This window comes from Chionomys nivalis, chromosome 3 (genome assembly GCF_950005125.1).
Source record: "Chionomys nivalis chromosome 3, mChiNiv1.1, whole genome shotgun sequence".
Taxonomy (NCBI): domain Eukaryota; kingdom Metazoa; phylum Chordata; class Mammalia; order Rodentia; family Cricetidae; genus Chionomys; species Chionomys nivalis.
This window is the reverse complement of record NC_080088.1, coordinates 116,297,107-116,319,943: the sequence shown is the minus strand read 5'-3', so window position 1 is coordinate 116,319,943 and position 22,837 is coordinate 116,297,107. Positions and strand designations below refer to the sequence as shown.

Below are 22,837 nucleotides of genomic sequence, written 5' to 3'. Positions count from 1 at the left end.
TGGTTGTGGGAGCGTGGCTGTGGGGGCGTGGCTGTGGGTCCAGCACTCGGGAATTGAGAGTTAGAGGATGGTCCGGGCTACAGTAGAGGTAGCCTTAGACAACATACAAACAAATAGGGGTGGCAACATGCTAATAAAACCTCATTTTAAAAGCCAATAGTGGCCTGAGATGGCCCAGCAGAGAGGACGAGCTCACTCACCTGCTGTCATTGTCATTTCTCCCATCACCAACACTCAGGCCACAAAGGCTTTTCCTCACTTCTCTCCCAGGAAAAGCTCACAAACAGCTCCTACCTCCCGCTGCCCCTCCAGGGGAAGGCTCCGTGGTGGAACTGGGTCAGTTCACTGACTTGTTAGTTCATTCAGTATTTTTGTTCCTACATTAAATAGTTTGTAGAAAATGAAGGGATTCCTGAGTGATGGGGGGGGCACATGTGTTTAGACCAAAAGAAGGCATGACCCTGAGGTGCTGACCCCGTATATCCTCCCAACCCTTCCCGAAACAAGGTCCTTATGACATGTCCTCATAGTGGTGACCTCAGGCCAGACATTCTTCATGAGACCCACAAAGACAGTGACGGTTAACTGGAGGCCCTTGGTCACCATCAGTGCAGGCCACATGAAGGCTTCTGGTCACCATCAGTGCAGGCCACTGAAGGCTTCTGGTCACCATCAGTGCAGGCCACATAAAGGTTTCTGTCACCATCAGTGCAGGCCACATGAAGGCCCTGCTCACCGTCAGTGTAAAACACATGAAGCTTCCTCTGAATATTTCTCTCTATCTGATATTATCTGTGATATCTCCCAAACATCTGGCCAATGAGACCATCTAGAATGAGCTAAGGAGAAATTGCAGTTGGGACTGTACTTGCCTTTGAAGCCCAAGGACTTGAGCTTCATCCCCAGCACCAAATTTTAAAAGTTTTTTCCGAGACAGGCATAGTAGTCCATGCCTTTAATCCCAGCACTTGGGAGGCAGAGGCAGGCAGAGCTCTGTGAGTTCAAGGCCAGCCTGATCTACACAGTGAGTTCCAGGACAGCCAGGGCTACACAAAGAAACCCATCTCAAATAAATAAATAAATTTATTTTAAAAAGTCCTTACATGAAGCTAGAAGATTGAGGGTTGAGCACTGGCTGCTCCTCCAGAAAACCGGGGTTTGGTTCCCAGCACCTACACATTGGCTCACAACTGTCTGTGACTCCAGTCCCAGAACCCAACACCCTCCTGTGGCCTCCACAGGTACTGCATTCACAATGGGCACAGACTGATGCAGGCAAAATATCCATACTCATGAAAAATAAATAAATAAATATTTTTAAGTCCACATGTGAAATACGAGCACTGGGCAGCAGAGACAGGTGGATCCCGTGGCTCACTGGCCAACCAGCCCAGCCAAACTGCCACACCCAGTCCAGCTGGGAACCTGTCTCAAGTAAGACAGATGTTGTATGAGACATAGCATTTGAGGCTGTCTCTTGCTTCCTCATGCATGAGTATATACACATGTACATGCACACGCACCACATACTACACGTGTATGTGTGCAAACTTTTCAATGCAAGGAAAGTTCTAGAAGCATACTGGGCCAAAAGGGTAGTCACTAGCCACTATGGCAATGGGTCAATGGAAATGAAGAAATAATCTCCAACTGAAACTTTCCTTGATGGAGGAGCCTAGAGCCTGCATTAGTAGACATCTTAGGAACACAGGTCCCCAGGGACCAAGGTTCCCTATCATTGTGAGCCTGGTCCCCAGCACTGAAGAAGCTGAGGAAGTCTTGTGGGTCGTTACAGGGTGAGTGGTGAGCCATGGAACAGAAGTGCATCTGTGGTAGGCTTCTGTCACGTGTGTGTGTATCCCGAGGGGTGCTACATGTGTGGGAGGGACCCCTGAGAGCAGCCGTGGAAAGAGGACATGGCGTCACGTTGGCACACGCTGTGAGCTCCTCTGGGAAGGGAGCTGTTCTCCCTCCAGCTTTCTCCAAGTCTGAGGCAAGTTGCACAATAGAGCAATCAGGACCCACTTTGTTCTAGTCAGAAGGAGAGAGTGGCACTGCAGGCGGCTTCTGGGGGCTCCATTCAAAGCCCAACTGGTAAGAAGCCACGGAGCATCTGAGGCTGGTCTATTTCAGGGCCTCTCTGCTTCCTGCTCCTGGCTGCCAGCTCTCTCCCCACCCGATACTCAGAAGGGGCACGGGGACCAAACAGCCCAGCAAAGACCTTGGGAGCAGCACCCTGCTCCGACCCTCTCCCTGCATTGATCCCCAGTCTCAGGAAGGAGGTGAACACCTTACTCTGGGCCATTGCCCTGTGCTACAGCCACCACATCTGTCTGAGGGGTCATGTGACTACCTACTATTCAAAGTGAGCCTTTTACGGTGGCCTCTGTCTGGAGGGCACCAACCACTTACCCCCAACAACTCCAAAAATCCTTAGCATGCCTAGGGTTCCCCACCCTCCCTCCCACCACACTGGCCTGCATATCCCCATAACTGCCCTGAGAGTCACTCAAGCCCAGGCCCCTGAGAAGAGCCACCAGCCTGGAGGTCAGACAGGCAGAGCGAGCACTTGGACTATGTAAGGAGGAAGGCAGGCAGTGAACAAGCCCTGCATGCCCCGGGAAAGAAGGCTTCGGGGGCCTTCTATTGGGCGGCACACACAAGGTGTCACCTACAGCTGGCCCTCTCCACACAGCAGTGCACTGGCTGTCAATGTCTGGGTCTTCAGAGCTGCACGTGATACATTTCTGTTATTATAAACACCCAGTATAAGGTGTTCTGTTACAGCCGAAGGAACGAACAAACTGCCCCCCCCCCAGACAAAAAAGATACAAGTGTGGGAGGAAGTGGAGAAAGGTAAGTGGAAGGCAGAAGAAGGACAGAAGATAACGGTGATGGTGGTGGTGGTGGTGTTAGGCTAGGCATGGGTATGACAATGCAATGGTGGTAATGATGTTGATGGGAATGATGGTGACAGTGACGGTGGTGGTGATGGTGGAAGTGACGGTGATGATGGTGGTGGTGATGGTGGTGGTGATGGTGATGGCGGTGATGTTAGGATAGGAGGGGCTGTGCCCGCGTGATGATGGTGGTAAAGCTATGCTGACGATAAGGGCTCACTAGAGCAGCACGTACCTAGCTCAGGGCGGGCCTTGCACTCTGCCTGCATCACTGAACATCACCCTCACTCATCACAGCCGCAGTGTGGAGATGCCCATCACCTCTCCTCAGCTCAGCACCACGGCAACCACACCCAAAGCCACAGCAGAATCCCAAGCCAAATCTGTCAGGTTCTAGACTCTGCCTCCCAGAACACGATTAAAGACCGAGACAGAGAAGCCAGCTACAGCCACAGCTCTTGTCCAGCAGACTCAAGGCCTGAGCTAGGTCCCCAGGAGTGGAAGAGAGAAACACACACAGACAGACAGATGGACAGACAAACAAAAGAAAGGAAGCAGGCTACTAAGCCAGGTGTGGACATACATCTGCAGCCTCAGCACCTGGCAAGTGGAGACAGGGGGATCAGCCTGAGCTACATAGTTAAGTCTGAGGACAGCCTAGGCTACTTATGACCTTATTACAAAAATTAAAAGAAAAAAATCCCTGAAGGAACAAGAAGTTAGAAAGGGAGAAAGAGAAAGCAAGGTGGCTGGTGGCACACCATGACCCCTGTTCGTGTGACAGCCGCCGCCACCACCTGTTCCAAAGGTCGTGTCACCCCCATGGCCTGCTGGGCTTTTCCAGCCAGGTACAACCAACCACCATCCGGCCACACCACGCACTGTGCATGCTGCTGCTGCTGCTGTCCTCGGCCCACAGAAAACATAACCACAGACCCCTCCGCACCCATCTCCACGGTGCAAATAGCACGTGCTAACGCTCTCTGATGAGTTCTTTGAGCCGCCCCAGATCTACTGGGTTAAGCTGCCCTGGCTTGAGGGGCCCTTGCGTGTTGAATGGGGGATCGTCCTTTAGTTTCAACCCCGGGTTGATCCCCCAGCAGGAGAAAAGAGCATGAGGGCCAGACTGCTCCCTCTGGGGCTTTGCAGTCACTGGGATGGAAGAGTCTGGAGGGGAGACACAGACTCTTTAACTAGTTACAATTTTGCAAGGCCTTGAAAATGGGAAGGAATCATAGTGGCTGGCTCTCTGCTGCCCCCTGGTGGTTATCTATGGCAGGCACAGCATGCAGCTCTTCCCTGCAATTTCTCCCACATTAAAGAATTGATTCAGCCTGGTCAGGATGCTGAGGACCAAGAGCCAGGGGCAGCAGCTGTGTCTACAGGACAGCGCTGCTCCAATGAGGGCGCCAGATGAGAAAACAGTAGCCGTGAGGCATGCGTGACGGAAGCATGTGTTCATTCATTTACAGAGGGGCAGAGCCTCACGGCAGAATCCAGTCAGCCATACTAACGGGAAACCAAGAAGTTCATTGTAGCTAGGGTAAAATTCACCAGGACAAGACTAGGGTGAGAGGCAGAAGGAGAGGTGGGGAGGGACTCTATGGCACAGCCGTTGGGGGTCAATGGATGTATGTGACATTCTTAGGGGTCAAGGGTCAGGAGTCAGCTCAGGTCAGTTTGTGGGGTCCAGGAAGAAAAACCCTCTGGAGGCCAGACTTTGGGTCTGAGGATATGAATGGGGAGCGGCAGGGAGTTCTGGACAGAGGGGCAAGTGTGAGATGGGACACCCACACTTCCTTTGGGGTGCTGCAGAATTAGTGGGTCATCGAGCTTTTAGGGTCCGCAGAGATGGCTCGGCACAGACTGCTGGCCATGCAGTCAGCACTGGAGGTCAGATCCAAGCTCACAGATATAAACCAGGCATCCAGCACAAGCCTAGAACCCCAACCCTGAGGAGCGTGGAGACGGGATTGCTGAATCTTGCTGCCTCCTATTGGAGAGGCCTTGCCTCAGGGGTGCACTGGGGCGGGCGCCCTTCTGTGCTCCACCCAAGTGGACACATCCACACACACAGATGTGCATAGACCATGCATTCACATGTACAAACATATACACAAATAAAGAAATCTAAAATATGCATGTTAGGGCTGGAAAAGAACATGAGAACGCAGTCCATGCAGAAGCCAAATCCTTAGATGTCCTCGGTCCCTGGAAAATCAAGCCACGGCTGGATTTTCATGGGCAGGCAAAGGGAAGGGGGCCTCAAATGATTTTTCATCTCTGTGTACCAGATATCAACCTTTACCCTGGGAGCACACAGAAAACAGAGGTAGGTGCACAGTCTATGGAAAAGGAGCACCCAATGAAAGGCAAAAAATACAACGTGGTGACACAGCCACCTGTGGGTACCACAGAAGGGGTGGGGGGCCGGTGGGCATTGTTCCCCAAGAGGTCTGAGCACCACTGGCCTTGGTCCCGTGTGTCACAAGAGCTGGGCAGAGCAGCTCATACCCAGTGCTGTCCAGAACCCAGCTCAGTGGCCGTCACAAGAAGCAGGACATAGCATATGCTGTTGTCATGGAAACTTCAGAAACACTTGATGTGAGAGGTTTTTTCCTTTTTCTAAAATTTATTTTGGGGACTAGAGAGGTGACTCGGAGGTTAAGAACACTGGCTGTTCTTGCAGAGGATCCGGGTTCAATCCCCAGCACCCACACAGCAGCTCACAACTGTCTGTACCTCCAGTTCCAGGGGATCTGACACCCTCACATAGACATGCAGGCAGGCAAACCACCAACGTACATTAAATAAATGATTTTTTAAAATATTAATTTTGTTGTTTGGTTGGTTTAGTTTTGGTTTTTGTTGTTGTTGTTTTGGTTACCACCACACACACACACACACACACACACACCCGAGATAGTTTCTCTGTGTAGTTCTAGCTCTGGCTGTCCTAATTTGTAGACCAGGCTGGCCTTGAACACACAAAGATCCACCTGCCCTTGCCTCCCAAGTGCTAGGATTAACCACTGCCTGGCTGGTTTAATTTTTTAAGATAGGGTCTCACCTGTGTAGCCCTAGCTACCCTGAACTTGCTATGCAGAGTAGGCGGATCTCAAACTCACAGAGATCCATCTGCCTCATCCTCTCAAATTCTGGGACTAAATGTGTAAAATGTGTGTGTCTGTGTCTGTGTGCATGGGCACCCATGGACATGTCTGTTTTTTTGTGTATGTATATTTTTGTGTGTACATGCCCATGTACGTGTGTGTGCGCGTGCGCACACGTGCTCGTGCATGAGTACATGTTACATATCTGAAGGAACGTCATGAGTACATGTTACATATCTGAAGGAACATGTTACATATCTGAGGAGGGCGTCAGATCCCCCGGAGGAGCTCACCCTCAAACCCGGATCCTCTGAAAGAGCGTAAGTCCTCTTGACCCCTCAGCTCTCCCTCAAAGCATAGATGGGCATAGCTCACAACCCTAAGCGACAAGTGTGAGCAAAGGGTCATGGCCAGCATTTGACATAGCATAAGGGATACAGTCGGGATGTGACTGTGGTAGAGCGCATGCCTGCAGGGTCAAGGCTCTGGGTCCAGTCGCCAGCACCACACACATACAAATGGCGACGCTACAGATGCAAGGGGAACGAATCTGACATGTCTGTCTCCCCGTGTGCCTGCCAGGCTGGGTCATGTGTCAGGAAACACACCTCAGCTGTGTGCAGAATGTGCTCTACACGTATGGAGGGCTGTTAGAACACAGCCACAGATGAGCAGGAAACATGTTTCCTGGGCACGAAGGTATTCCTGGGTTCACATGGTGATTTGGCACAATTTGGTAGGAGGATACACATACACATGTTTGCACACTCATGTGGAGACCAGTGTTGACCACAGCTTTCCTGTGGCGCTGTCTACCTCAGGTTTTTTGTTTTGTTTTGTTTGTTTTGTTATTGTTTGAGACTGTGTCTCTCACTCAACTGGAACTGGCTGCGTGGGCCAGGCTGGCTGACCAGTGTGCCTCACTGGAACCACAAACCTCCACAACTAGCTTTTTCTTAACATGGTTGTTGAGATGAACTGGAAACCGGTTCTGTCTGGTTTACTGCCGGGTCCCCCACCCTGATGGCCTAGTAACAGTCACTCTGTAAATCGTAATTGCTGATTTGTGTGTTTTCTAACCACAGTAAGAATTAACAGCTGCCAGATTGTGCCAGACCTGCGGTCGACAGCGCCACCTTGTGGTGAGAACTGGAACGGCAGTGCTGGTCTTTGCAACAGTTCGCAGAGAGCCCAGGGGTGTAGGGAAGCTTCAGCAGCCTACTGTTAATACTCCACTAATAAACTCAGTGGGTTTTCGTGCTTTTTCTTTTGAGACAGAGTCTCCGTGTTCCACATTGGCTTCAAACTCTCTCTGTAACCAAGGATGATCCTCTGGTTTCTGCCTCCCAAATGCCTGGCTTATAATCCTTTACCACCACACTCCATTAACAAGGTGCTGGGGATCAAACCCAGAGCCTTGTGTGTGCCCCACAAACACTCTACCAACTAACTGAACTATACCCCCAGCCCTGCATCACAATTTTGAGCGACTAATTGGAACGACACAGGAAAAAACGATGACAAATTTAGATTGCAAATTATTAATAAAACAAAGCCACAGAATTTTTCTTAGGAGAAAAAGAATTTTAAAATCATATGTCTAAATAATCTTACCAGTGCTTTGGAAAAATGAGGGGGGAGGGAGAAGAAAAAGAGGAGGAGGAGGAAGGAAGGAAAGAAGGAAGGAAGAAAGGAAGGGGAGAATGGGAGAATATAATGGTAGGCATGGAAGGATTGCTGTAGAAAATACAGTAAAATAAAAACTGCAGTTCCCTGGGGGTCAGGGTCTGGGCAGTTACAATCTTCTTTCTCTCACAAAGAATGCATAGTGTTTTTGCACAGAAATGAGCAGAACTACTACTCAGAACACAAAGCCACTTCCCAGTGTCTGAGGTTTGGAAGAGACCCTGATCTCCCAAGGTTCCCACATCAGGACCCTAAAAACCCAGGACCCATAGTGAGCCATCCTCTGCAGGGTGGCATTCAAATCCTGCCTGCTTCCAAATCTCTGCTCGAGCTGGCTTTTCAGGGTCCACCCTCTTATGTGCCGACCTGCACAGGAAGCTTGAAGGACCGTGCCGACCAGCTGGGGATAGTCCTGACCTCCTGGACTGCTCATGCTCACCTGATGTGTGCACATTCCTGAGACAGGACAGGGAGGCGTTGAGCCGGGCACACTCCTCACGGTTGGCTCCGTACTTCTCCACCGTCTCACACACCTGTTCATCTGTCATTTCTAGAAGGTCCTCCAGGCTCAGCTGGTCAGGGGAGATCTCCTAGAGAAGGGGACAAAGGCAGTCAGCTGGACCTGGAACCCAAGTGCCTGGGCAGACAGAATGGCATTGTGTATCTCCATACCACCCTCTTGTGGCACTCGGGAGAACTGCAGAGGGAAACAGGATAGCTCTCTCACACTGCCCTCTGCAGGTGCCCAATAAGAGGCACTGTATTATGTAAACACTGGGTTGGATTTGGGGTTTAGTCTCCCATGCACTTGGATGGGTAACTTAACCTCTCTAGGCCTTGCTCGTCACTTATAAAATGGAGGTGCTGAGTGCAGGTGCACACTCAGTATGTGAGCAACGGTCCACACCTGCAGTCCAGCCCATTCCAGCCTTCTGTGAATAGATGGCCGCTCTGTTCATCCAGGGTGGACTCAGAACAGGCCAGTTAAACACAAAACCCCCTCCACTCTCAGCTTCCTTTCTGATCAAAGAGTCATATGGGGACTTTAAGAGCCTAAGAGGAAGGCAGCTCAGTCCCACGGGCGGCTGAGGTTGGAAATGAATCTTGACAATTACTGAGCACCATGAGGCTATGTGGTAAGACTGAGAAATGGTAGGAACCAGGGGGAAGGAGCTGTGTGAACAAGGGAGCTGAGGATGGGAGAAGCAGGATTTCCAGCTCACAAGATGTGGGACAGGGGACCCCTGCCCTGCCCTGCAAACAGCCCCCTCCCTAAACCACATCCTACATAAGTCTGCAACATTACCAACGAGCTCCTCAAGTTCATTCAGAGTACCCAATAGTAGTGAAGGGTTTTACATGAGCATAGTGTGTTATTATTTAGATAAGACTTGTAAATCTGTGGATAGTGATTCATGGGTGATAGAGTGGGCTCCGTCTGTCCTCTCCTGGCCATGACTATGTACTGCAACAACATACAGAGTCAGATAAAGCAGAATCTATAAATTCCATTTTTCACACACACACAAAAAGAGCTACAGTGTAAGAGCCAGAGCCCAGACAGTGACTGTGAAGTCAGGGCAGGGATGGGATAAAAACTGAATCACCTAGGCAGGAACATGGAGCAGGTAAACCTCTGTCAGCGGGACGAGGCAGGGTTGAGGCTGCAGGCTGAACATTCAGAGAGCAATGCTATTCTAGGTTGACCCCAGCTGCACTGATAAAACACTCTGACCAATAGCAACTTGGGAGGAAAGATTTACTTGGCTTACACTTCCAGGCTATAGTTCATCACTGAAGACAATCAGGACACGACAGGAACCTGGTGCAGACTTGAGGAGCACCGTGTGCTGCCTCTTTACACAGCCCAGGCTGGTCTGCCTAGAGATGGTACCGCCCACAGTGGGCTGGGCCCTCCTGCATCAGTTAGCAATCAGACATCTCTCCCTGATGGGACCACAGGCTGTCCTAATAAGATGATTATTCAGTGCTGACTTCAGGTCGTTTTGAGTTGTGTGACGTTGACAGTCAGTGATAACAAACACAGATGCACAAGATAAAGCCCTCTCCTTGCTGTGGGAGCCGACTGTACATTTTAACCCTATGATTTAGAAGGGGTGTGTGCATACGTGTGTACGTGTGTCTGTGTCGTGTGTGCACGTGTGTACATGTGTCTGTGTGTGTTACCCTGATGCTTAAGCTCATAAGGGAGCACACGCACATCTATTCATGAAAAGATGAAGAAGGCCAGAGCAGCCTGGGCCAGAGAGAGAAAACTTGTGTATGTTCTGGTGACATAATCTCAGGTGGGGTCGGATTTACAGTAAGTACTCAACACGGATTTCCTGTAATGCCACAAAGATCATGTGAAAGGGAAGGTGTGTGTGTATACATGTATGTGTGTGTGGTGTGTGTGCACACGTATGCACAGGGTGTGTGTATATATATTATATGTGTGTATGTGAGTGTATGTGAGTATATGTGTGCACGCAGATGTATCTGCATGTGTACATGTGTGCCTTTGAGTGTGAATGGAGGTCCAGAAGTGTGCGTGAATAAGTGTGGATGTGTATTGTGAATGTGTGTGTGATATGTGTGTACATAAATGCGTACACACTGATGTGTATGTGTGTGCGATATGTATGTGAGTGTATGTGTCCATCTGTGCATGTATATGTGTCTTGTGCGTGTTTGTTTTACCGGGGAAGCTGGACTTGGATTTTCACACATGCCAGGCAAGGTCTCTACCATTCCACTGTATCATCAGCAAACGTGATTTGTTACCGCCACCTGCAGACCCAGATGCTAAAGCACAGATAAGTTAAACCTTTAGCCCAAGTCACACAGCAAGAGCATGGTGGAGGCAACATTTGAACACAGGGCATGTCTCATAGCTGGCTCCATATATCCCTTTTACTTCGTGAGAGCAGCCCCTGGTGGACAAGCCTGTGAACTGCAGGCAAGGAGCCTTCACTCCACACCCGCCTCAGAATGCCTCTCTAGTGGACTAAGAGCCCCAAAGAGATGATCTGGTGGAATCTCAGGGACCAAAGGGGCTGCCAACTGTGGTTCATCACATCGGGAAAGGATTACCCTCTGTATAATTAGTGCTCATGACTTTGAAGCAAGAGATCTCTAGTCTTTGGAAAACAGGTTTTAAGTTGTTGGGCCAAAATAAGATAAGATCACATCTTGTCAGTCAAACTAAGACTGGCTGCCCATCAGACACGGTTTGAAAACCACGGCTATTCAGCCCTTATCTAGACGAATGACTTTGCTTTACCTGCCCCATGAGGGGCTCTAGGTACACAAATATTTATATAATCCCGGAGCCTTTAAGAAGTACCGCAAGCTGTACAATTAAACTATCATTTATATCATCATACTTAGTTTAAATTATCACCTGGACACAATCTAGGGTCACTAGGAGGAGAGTCTCAAGGAGGGAGTTTCTACATCAAGTTGACCTGTGAACAGGGCTACATTGGACTGTCCCGGTTACGTTAGTTAAGGTGAGAAGGCCCATCCACTATGGGCGGCACTACTCCCTAGGCGTAAGGTTGCAGACTATGGAAAAGGAGAGAGCAAGGTGAGTGCTAGCCAGCGTGCATTCAATCTCTCTCTCTCTCTGCTCTTGACAATGGGCATGACCGATCACCTCAACTCCTGATGCCCTGCAGTGATGGGCTGTGGCCTGGAATTGTGAGCCAATCAATCAGTCCTCCCCTCAAAAAAAGAAAAGTTGCTTTCATCACAATAATTGGAAAGAAAACTAAAATGTGGCCTTTCATTCATCCTAAGAATATTTATTGTAAGAAACACACTGCCCTAGGTATTCTGGGCATCCTGGAAGCGAAACTAGGGGCGCAGAAATCCATGCCATGCTGGTGTGTGTGTGTGTGCCCCAGAGATCCACCTGTTTCTGCCTCCGCAGCACTGGCATTACCAGTACATGTCTTCACACGCAGCTTTTGCACGTGGGTTCTGAGGACTCGACTCAGGCCCCGTGTTTGCACGGCAGGCACTTCACCCACTGAGCGACCCTCCCGCCTCATGACCCACGTGGAAAGGCTGGTGTCCTGAATCTCTACAATCCAATATGGCAGCAATGGCCGGTCATTTACATCAAATACAATTCAAAATCTGGATCCTTGGTCCCCCACACTAATCCTAGCACTCCAGGAGCTGTAGTGACCAAATGGCTGCTCTATCAGACAACACAAACAAAATACCCCCACCACAGCAAAAAGTCAGTGGGCAGCACTGGTCAACATGGTGGCTTAGGGTGACTCCATTTCGTGGCAGATCTGAATAAAATCCTGACTCTAGGCCACCCCCACACCCCTAACTACAAATGCTGGCTTTAGAGCCTTGCCCTCAACAGCCCCACTCAGGAACTTCTGAGATCCTGCAAGCCTTCGTCTGGCATACTGAGGGCCTGCTGTGTGCCTGGGTCTGTGCTGGGCATAACCCACGCCCTGCCATCTAGGAAGCAGCAAAGGTGGTCTCCAGCCAGTGAGGGCCAAGGGGTTCAGGACAGCCTGTGGTCACCTCCAGGACTTCCTTGCGCACGTCCACGATCCGGAACCAGTGGCGGAGCTGGGGGAAGCCGTCCAGTTCGGCATTGCGCTCCTGCAGGGCCACCTTCTTCTTGCAGGACAGCTGCCTGCTGAAGTACTTGACCAGCTTGCTCTGCAGAGACATAGAGACAAGGACACGGCTCAGCGACTTGGCCACAGGGAGCAGGCGTGAGAAGCCAGGCTATCACGCACCCAGCCAATCCTGTGCTCCAAGGACTGTTTCTGTGCCAGTGAGACCCAGCCTTGCACCTTGGTCTACAGTGGAACAAGACTGACTAAGATGGAGGCACCACCCTTAGATGGGTTTACTGTAGTTCTCTTGGAAGCACTTGGTTAAGGGGCTAGACCCCTTGTGCATGGTCCCCTCTGCAAGCAGCCAGCTCTCCTTTCTCCCCCACCATGTTACAGAGCAACAGGCGGTCTGGACCTTCCAGGTGCCGGAATCATAAGCCAAATACACTTATTTTCTTTATAAAGTACCCAGCTACTGATGCCTTGCTCCAGCAACACAGAGTGAACTAGTATGCCTCCTGCATTCTCACCGTGTTGGTGAAGATGGGAGAACGGGTAGGCCTTGGTATTTTGCTGTGGTGGGGGGGGGGGTCACCTCTTCTTTGTGGTGGTCTCCACCAACATTGTAATCACATAGACCCTTGACCCAACAATTCCATATCTAGAAACTCTTTTTTGTTTGTTTTTTGTGGTCTTCTTGTTTTTTGTTTTTTGTTTTTCGAGACAGGGTTTCTCTGTGTCATAACCCTAGCTGTCCTGGAATTAGCTCTTGTAGACCAGGCTGGCCTCAAACTCACAGAGATCCGCCTGCCTCTGCCTCCCGAGTGCTGGGATTAAAGGCGTGCACCACCACCGCCCAGCCTAGAAACTCATTTTATAGCAACCATCTTGGGAAAGTAACTGTGTCCAAGGATTTTTTTTTTAACACTTCTGTTTACAAGAGCAAAGGGTTGTCAACACCCTGAGAATCCACCTATCAGAAACTCACGATTTATGCCATGCAGCAGCCACAAAAGGAACTCTACACCCCAGCTCCTTAAGCTGCGAGTCCATACGTAACTAAACGCAGGGTCCAGGAAGTTTGGGGGACAGCAAAGATCTCTGAATGTGCAATAACCAAAAACTAACTCCAGATCAATCAAACACACAAGACTCTGAGGTGCTCCCGGCAATGCTTGTCACCTCTGGTGACGTCACTGTTTGTTCCGAACACACGAATGCACTGTCCTCCAAAGTGCTGTCACACCACCCAATAGCAGTGACCCCTGTGGCAGCACCTCGGCTCCCACCGAGACCACTGTGGGTCGGGAACGGCAGCAGTGTTCTGCTCTCAGAGACGCATCAAGGCTCCATTGCAGAAAACAGAGACTCGCAGTGTTTCCCTCTCATTCCTCTCAATGTGTAAGTGTCAAACTGTTGTAGGTGTGGCCCACACTGTGTTAGAAGGCTAGATAAAAACAAAAATTAAAAAAAAAAGTTGACTTGGGTTTTATTTTTTAAAATCATGAAATAAATTCTGTCTTAGGACTAGGACCAAATTTCCAATGATTCCTGAGGTGTGGCTCAACACATTTCCACCATGTTGTTCTCTGTTCTTATGCAAAGCAATACCCTCGGCACTGACGATTCTAAGATCAAACCATCAATGGGCGTTAAGAAATGGTCAGACGTCCTGCACACTGCAGTGTCAAATATTGTCAAGTTTTAGTTGTTTACATAAAAATAAATAAGCACACCCATCTCATTCATACAATTGCTTCTCTCCTATTTAACACATGGTGATATCATCTCTCTATATATGTAATCGCTCTGAAATAAGCTTCATTATGGTTTACCATCAGTAATATTAGCGTAGTTACACCTGCATAGACCTTGTTACATAACTATCTCTCTGGTGAGAAGGTCCTAGAAGCCCTGTTCACAACCCCATCAAATAACATCCAGAAGCCCTGTTCACACCGCTGCCAGATAAAATGACAAGCTGTGCTCTGCTGAGCAGACGGTGGCTTTGGAGATGTCCTGACAAACAGAATCTCTCACTCCCCAGCCAAATGTGTCCATGTATTTCTTTATAAACACACAGCCTCTTTCTGGAAGGATCCTTGACCCTCTGGGGATGAGGAGAATGGAAGCAGGAAAAAGAGTGGGGAGAAAGGACATTTACATTCTGTTGTTGGATTGGCAAGTCACACACAAGTCTCCGTGAGCTTTCCAATGCTTTTTTAAAGGAGACCTGGCCCACGTTCCTGGACAGATGCCAGGACATGCGAAAGGAACAGTGCTTTGTTTTGTTCATGGCTAGTTCTGTACAAATGAACAACACTAACCAAAGAAAGGCAATACAGGGGACGGGAACAATGGCTTAGCACTTAAGAGGGGGTATTGCTCTTTTGGAGAACCTGGGTTTGGTGTCCAGCACCCACATGGCAGCTCACCACCATCTGTAACTCCAGTTCCAGGGGATTTGACACGTTTTTCTGGTGCATATGCATACACACAGACAAACACTCATAAGCAAAAGTAAAGCGTCATCTACAAGGAAAGAGAAGTGTTTTGCTGGAACAGCTCACCCCTTGAAAGCCCCATTCCTGCCTCTCCAAACCCCACCCTCTCAGAAAAACCACCAAAAAGTCAACTTCCACACCCCTGACTGAAGCTGCCAGCTGCCCAGTCCCCTCCTAAAGCATCATGACTGGACACAAACCCAGCTTGTGCAGAGGCGTCATCACTCTGTGCCTACAGGGTATTTAAGCTCCTTTAGTTTGATCACATGATTTTTTTTTTTTCCGTGCCTTCTCCCTCCTCAATCTCTGGGGGCTGCAGGAGTCACCTTGCTCAGACTAAACCTGGTCTTTTACTTTTTAATTCAACTTGATCTGGCTTACTGTATCAGTGGAGAAACCTATTATTGGGGTACAGAAAACCTATTAGGAAGTAGGGAGGGAGAGAGAAAAGAAGGAAAGTGGGGTTGCAATCCCATAATGCCAAGCAGAGGCAGTCTATGAGAGAGTAAGACTGAGTTTCTCAGGGGGGTACCCAACAGCACCAAACAACAAGATGTAGGTCTGTTTCTTCAAACACAGTGTTTGCATCTTTTCAATAATTAAATAAAGCTCTTTAAGAGATGTTTTAAAAAATGAGAGCCAGCAAGGTAGCCCAGCAAACAAAGGTGCTTGCCACCAAGCCTGATGACCTGAACTCAACCCCCAGTGGACCCATACAGTAGAAGGAGAGAACTGACTTTTTTGGGTTGCTCTCTGACCTCCACATGTTACATGCCATGTATGCATGCGTGCACACACACACACACACACACAAAATAAATAAAATGACTAGGGCTTGGACTTGCATACATGACCTAGGGGAAGTCAAAATTCAAACTTTTTCTTAGTTGAGGTTTCTAATGCTGTGAAGAGACACCATGACTACAGCAACTCTTACAAAAAAATTTATTTGGGTGGCTAACAGTTCAGAGATTTAATCCATTATCATATGGTGGGACATGGTGGCATGCAGGCAAGGACAAGGTGCTGGAGAGGTAGCTGAGAGTCCTACATCCTGCGCAGGTGACAGGAAGTGGACTGAGACACTGAGTGTGGCTTGAGCCTATATGAAATCTCAAAGCCCGCCTCTGCAGTGACACACTTCCAACAAGGCCATGCCTACCACTCCCTAGGAGCTTATGGAAGCCAATTATATTCAAATCACCACAAACCCCAACAGTGATGGCTGGAGACACCAAGCCAGACTGACTGAGGGACCATCATCATTTGGAGACACCAGCTAGGTTTCCCAATCTTGCTAAGCTTTCCCAGAGTAGTGCAGGGCCAGGGTTGGTGAGGAGCCAAGCAGTTTTCAAGAGGAACCACCACATGGGTAAAATTCTCACCAAGTTTTACTGCAAGACTGCAAGTGTTTGAGCAAGATTTCACCAGCTGTATTGAACCTTAAAGGTGCTACGTGCAAGGCAGGGCAGGGCAGAGTGTGGCTCTGAGCAATAGGCGCTTGCTCTTGCCTTTAATCTCTGACTTGTAGGTGTGTTCTCAAAGTCTAAGGTTAATTCTAGACTTTCAGAAGCAGAGGAGAGAGGCATCACTGCAGCCAGTGTAAGCAATCAGTCCACGTCAAATGTCCAGAGGGAAGGTGACAAAGAGGACATTGGTGTGGCTCGTTCAACTCGGGAACAGATTTGTGTTTTGTTTTGCTTCATATAAATGAATTTGGTTGAAATTTAAAAACTAAAACAATATAAAATGTTTTCTGTGACACACAATTGTATTGGTTGAGGAGAAATCTACTAAACTGAGCCCGAGGGTAGTGGTGGACTCCTCTCGTCCCTTCCACTCAGGAGGCTGAGGCAGGAGGATTGTTAGACGCCAGGCATTTGAAACCAGTCTGGGATATATAGTGAGATTCCTTGTTTCAAAGAAATAAAACCACAGATGGGTCAGAGGGTGCTGGCTATGCTGCCCAGCATGTGAAAGAAAGGTCTTTGGGCTGACTGCTGGCACCGTAAAAACCAATCAGTGATGGAGGAAGGTCATTGGTTAAATAATAAAGAAACTGCTTGGCCCTCATAGGTTAGAACATAGGTGGGTGGAGAAAACAGAACAGAATGCTGGGAGGAAGAGGAAGTGAGCTCAGATGCCATAGCTCTGCTCTCCGGGGCAGACAAGATGAAGCTCCAACCCAGGATGGACGTAGGCTAGAATCTTCCCAGTAAGCGCACCTTGGGGTGCTACACAGATTATTAGAAATGGGCTAAATTATTACGTGAGAATTAGCCAAGAAGAGGCTAGATATAATGGGCCAAGCAGTGTTTAAAAGAATACAGTTTGTGTGTCGTTATTTTGGGGCATAAGCTAGCCAGGCAGCCATGAGCCGGGCTGTGGGAAGAGACCCGCAGCTCCCACTACAGAATGGCCCCCAACATGTGGACAACTGAATCCACAGAAAGCCTGAGAAAGCTTGGGAAAGAAGAGAGTAAAGCATGTTTTCTTGGTAGCAGCAATTTCTTGGGTCTGCTCTGCCTGCTAGAGGCAAGCAAGCGCTCTCATCTAAGAGAGGCTTCCTGACTCAGCTTTAGCTGCAAAACCCTGCAGCTCATTAAGAGGTCCTGCCACGAAACACTTAAATGGTATTGATAAAAGCTGACTGCATGCTTGTTTATTTTCAGCCGTAGTAGGAAAAAAGCTGTGCTGATTTAAAATGCCAGTTTTCTGGGCCGTCCTCCCAGGACAAACTCTGACTCTTTGAGGCAGGAGGTCAGCTACAGAGAGAGCATTTGAGAGTTGTCGCTTGTTTGTTGGCAAGGACCTTGAAACACTGTAGACTTGTGTCACTGAACGCGGCTCGGGCCGGTACCTCAGCCACAAGGTTGGAATGACAGAAAGCTAAGGAATGGGCTGGATCTAGCCGGCAAAGTCATGGCTTTAGTCCTACTAAGATAATGCTTGGTAAACTGAAGACTCATGTGGTCAGAAAAACAGAGAGAGAGATACAGTAAAGAGAGCATCAAAAACAAAGAAAACTTCTAAATGATTTACAGTGTGTTAAAAATATATGCAGGCTAAAAGTTAAAGTTCTTAAAGTAAAAACAAAAATAAGGAAGAAAGAAAGTAGTTGGGTGTGGTAGTACAAACCTTTAATCCCAAGACTTGGGAGGCAGAGGGAGATTGACCTCTGGGACTTCAAGGTGTGGTAGCACACGCTTTTAATCCCAATGCCTGGGAGGCAGACACAGAAGGATCTCTGAGAGTTCAAGGACAGTCTGGTCTACAGAGTTATTCCAGGACAAATATATACAGAGAATATAAAATATAAGTAAAAATAAACGAAATAGAGATTAAAACAAAGCCGCACAAAGATGGAAAATACAATGAGAATCTTGATACTATATGCTATTATGCTCTGTTTGAATTGTTTGAATGCTGAGGAAGAAACATCAGCTGCTAAAAGATACTTGTTTATAAATGCTGCTGAACTAATCCAACATAGATATTTAGGAAATACCTTGACTTCAGAATTTGGATCTAAGGATATGATACTTTGGAAAGGAGTTTCTTCTTTTGTTTTCACAGAGGATGAGACCCTTTGTATTGCTTCTATCCCAATATGGTATGATGGACCACGCCCTCCTGAAAGGTGGCTGTGAACACCCTCAAAAAATTGCTTCGCTCAACTGCCAACTGAGATGAAACTAGCAGACAGGTTATCCCATAAAAAACCTAAATAACAGCGCCCCCATTCCTCAGGAAGCAGTTTGGAGAGAAATAACTGCGTCCATGTTCCCAAATATTGCTTATAAATGTTCTTTTACATTTAAAGGGGGAGATGATATAGGTATGAATAATTTGCATTGCTATAGATTTTAAGGTCAATTTTGTTATATGTATATGTATTTCTGATATTGATTAAGGTATTGTGATTGTGTAGTTCATTTAAAAATGCAATGTATATAGGTTGTTAATGGATAATTATCAATAATAGTCAAGCTTGTCGTCATGTTAGTTAGATTTTCTAGATGTACATAGATATATTTTAGAAAGGCATTCTTCATATCTTTCAAAGATTATAAAATATGGCATTTTAAATGTTTTAATAACTTAGGGTTTTTCATGACAATGAGACACTCTGCTCCTGGCAGCACCAATCTACTTCAAGAGGAAGATGGGCATCGAAGAGGCTCCTTATGGAGTTTGATAGCCATTTGGGCAAGAAAATGCTCTTGCCTGGACTATTGCATGAACTGGACACAGAGAACCCACAGAGAGAGGACTGCTGAACTTGCCTAAAGGTGAGATGATCTTTCAGGGTTCCTGATTCATGAAAGAGTCTGCGAGACATTCTGCAGGACATAGCTCAGATAGTGACTGAACTGCCTTTGAAATTTCCTGCTTCATGGAAATGTCTGCTGGAAACTATGGGCCTGTAGGCCAAAGATGGATGCCCCAACGGTACAGAGGAACTTTGGGTGACTGTCCAGGCAGCGAGATGTCTCTGTAATTTCTAGAATTTTGTAAGTTGCTTACTTCTCATTTACTTGGGTCATATTATATCCTTCTGGAGTCTTTGATGGAGTTTAAGAATAGATAGATAGTTATAGTTTTCCTTAGTTATGATAAAGATAAAATAGATATAAATATTGTAACTGTAATTCTTACTTGATAACTGTTTTGTTATATGTAATTTTGCTATGTTAAAGTTAAAGCCTTCCTTTTTTGTTTAAACAGAAAAAGGGGAAATGATGGAGGAAGGTCATTGGTTAAATAATAAAGAAACTGCTTGGCCCTCATAGGTTAGAACATAGGTGGGTGGAGAAAACAGAACAGAATGCTGGGAGGAAGAGGAAGTGAGCTCAGATGCCATAGCTCTGCTCTCCGGGGCAGACATGATGAAGCTCCAACCCAGGATGGACGTAGGCTAGAATCTTCCCAGTAAGCGCACCTTGGGGTGCTACACAGATTATTAGAAATGGGCTAAATTATTACGTGAGAATTAGCCAAGAAGAGGCTAGATATAATGGGCCAAGCAGTGTTTAAAAGAATACAGTTTGTGTGTCATTATTTTGGGGCATAAGCTAGCCAGGCAGCCATGAGCTGGGCTGTGGGAAGAGACCCGCAGCTTCCCACTACAAATCAGTCCGTCGATCAGCTAAACTAGGGAAAGCTAGGTTGCAGTCTTCTGTGAGTCTAAAATGCATCGCTAATACTTAAGGGGGAACTGAAGTGGGCCGCTAATATATTAAACTGAGCACTTGGTGAGGGGTCAGGGGGTTGGGGAGGACGGTTGAGAGGGGGTTATCAAGACAGGGTCTCTCTACATAACCCTAGCCTGTCCTAGAACTTACTATGTAGACCAGGCTAGCCTCAAACTCACAGAGCTCTGTCTACCTCTGCCTTCCAGGTGCTGGGATCAAAGGCAGAGACCACCACTGCCTAGCAGAGTGTGTTTTAGATATTGTGCATTTAACATAAAATTCACATTAATAAATAATAAATTCAGGTTAATTAATTAACATACATACATACAGACACACATCTACATATAATTAATACTAATAAAAGTATGTCTTTTTTAAAGTGAGTTCAAGGCCAGCTTGGGCAACTTAATGAGACTCTGACTCAAAAAACAATTTTAAAGCAGTGAAAGTTGGGGACTGGAGAGGTGGTTCAGTGTTTAAGAACTCTGCTCTGGAGAGATGGCTCAGTGGTTAAGAACTCTGTCTGCTCTTGCAGAGGACCTGAGTTCAATTCCCAGCATACATATGAGGGCTCACATTGTCTGTAACTCTAGTTCTGGGAGATCTGATGCCCCCTTCTGGTCCCTCCGGGCACTGCACATGCATGGTGCACAGGCAAAACACCCACACACATAAAATAGTCAAAATATGTAATTTAAACAAGAAGTTAAAGAGGAGCTTGAAGTGTGGGTCAGTAGTGGAGCACATGTGTAGCCTGTGTGAGGTCCTGGGTTCCATCCTCATACCATGGAACCCTGTGTGATGGACAGAGCACACCTGCAGAGGTGTGTGAAGGGTGTGCAGATCTCTCTGTGGAGAGCTGATGGGTGTTCCTTGTCGATATTCTTGCTCTGAGTTGTTTGTTCTCAGTTTCCTCCTCCTAGTGATGTGTACCCCCTGCTGTTAAGTCTGGCTTGGGAACGTAACCTGCTGGAACATCTGTGCTGTGCGATGTGAATGGGAATAGAGAGGGTGGGGCAGAACTCAGAGGGCAGCCCCCTTGGCAAGCCTGTCACTGTGTTAGTACCCCCACACATAATCCCAGTATCCAGCTTCCCTGCCTCCCTGCTGACACACCACATATGAGTTCTCACACAAGGTGAGGCCGTTTTTGTTGTTGCGTTGTGTTGCATTGCGTTGTGTTGCATTGTGTTGTGTTGCATTGTGTTGTGTTGCACTGTGTGTCACAATCGATGTGCAAGGATCAGAACTAGAGTTTGGATCCTGGGATTTCCCAGGACTCATGTCAAAGCTGGGTGGGTATGGGGCCTCCCTACAACCCCAGTTCTCAGGAGCCAAAGACAGAGGACTCCCCAGGGCAAGCTGGACTAGCTGGATGGTTGAGCTCTGGGTTTGGAAGACTTTGCCTCGGTAAAGCGAAGGGAGAAGGAGGAAGTCACTCAATGGCATTCTCTGCCTGCCAAATGCCTGTGCACATACAAGCATGTGCTGCCCCAACCACATGTGCCAACATGTCAGACACATACACCATACATTCCACACACACATACAGCTATAACAAAAAGAAGCAGATATGCCTATCATCCCATGCTTGTTCTCATTGATTTTGGAATAAAGGAGGCCTTCTCAAATCTGTGATTTTCCTAATCGCATGGAAAAGAACCTAGACAACAAACAGTACAAAGAGGCTCTCAGACTCTGAGATTTTGTGCATGTGCGTGTGTAAACATGTGTGTCTGTGTGTGTGTGTGTGTGTGTGTGTGTATGTTCAGATAAGGTCTTACTGCTAATCCCAAGCTGGACTTAACTCTTGGTTCTCCTGCCTCAGTCTCCCTATTGCAGGAATTACAATTATGTGTAGTAATATCTAGCTTGATAGTGCCATTTTTTTTCTTTATTTTATTTATATGTGTGTGGTTGCCTGCATAGATTTGTGTGCACCACATACATATAGGACTCTGAAGTGGCCAGAAGAGGGCATAAGGTTCCCTGGAGCTGGAGTTCCAGACAGTTGTGAGCTGCTGTGTAGAAGCATGGAACTGAACCTGGGTCTTCTGCAAGAGCAGTGTGTAACAACTGCTGAGCCATCTCTGTAATGGTCTACTCTGTCCCTTTAAGAGACAAGCCACAGCCACTCCCTCCCCCATTGCTGAGGCAAGCTGATCTTCACCTTCCAGCCTAAGTGTACTTTTCAGTCTCTCTCTTGAAGAGGCAGCTTCTGTCTCTCCCTTCTCCCACTTCTCCCCTTCTCCTCTGTTTCTCTCTGCCTCTCTCTCTCCTCTTCCCCCTTCTCCCTTTCCCCTCCATAACCCACTAAATAAATATCCAACCTCACTTTGCATGGGGCACCTATCCATGTCTCTGTCTCTTGCCCACCGCCTTCGGAGACCTGCAGCGTGGTTTCGTGGTGTGCCCATCTGTCTGTCTCTCCTTGTTGGACAGCTGCTCCATCAAGATCTCTTACCCACCACACGAATCCCTGCCTGGGACTTGTGGCCCACTGCAGCCACTCAGAGAACTGTGTCATCTCTGCCTGGGACTGGCTGCTCTTGAGACCTGCTACCTGCTACTTGTAGCCACATTGGGGACCTCGTGGTCTCAGGACATGCTTCCTGCTGCAGCCACTCAGGGACCTGCAGCATTTTTGTTGTTGTTGTTGTTGTTTTGTTTTTGTTTTGTTTTCTTTTTTGGACCTGCAGCATTTTACTTAAACCATAACAATCTCTCCAGCCCCAGTAAAGCCATTTTAATAGCAGTTAATTTGCCGAGAAATCTTGCATCCCCCAAGACTAAGGTCACAGCATGGCTGTCAGTTACGGTCCTGAGACTGTATTTTTTAAATTA

At 47.7% G+C, this 22,837-nt stretch overlaps 1 protein-coding gene across 2 annotated transcripts in view; it reads right to left on the bottom strand.

Moving 5' to 3' along the window:
* Ksr2 (kinase suppressor of ras 2) overlaps positions 1-22,837 on the bottom strand; it is a 351,718-nt gene that overhangs the window by 261,482 nt on the left and 67,399 nt on the right. For both annotated transcript variants that reach the window (XM_057764873.1, XM_057764872.1), the window contains exons 2-3: positions 12,251-12,391; positions 8,139-8,289 (exon numbers count right to left, since the gene is read on the bottom strand). In XM_057764873.1, the coding sequence (XP_057620856.1) occupies positions 8,139-8,289; positions 12,251-12,391 (292 nt within the window). The remainder of the gene's footprint in view (positions 1-8,138; positions 8,290-12,250; positions 12,392-22,837) is intronic.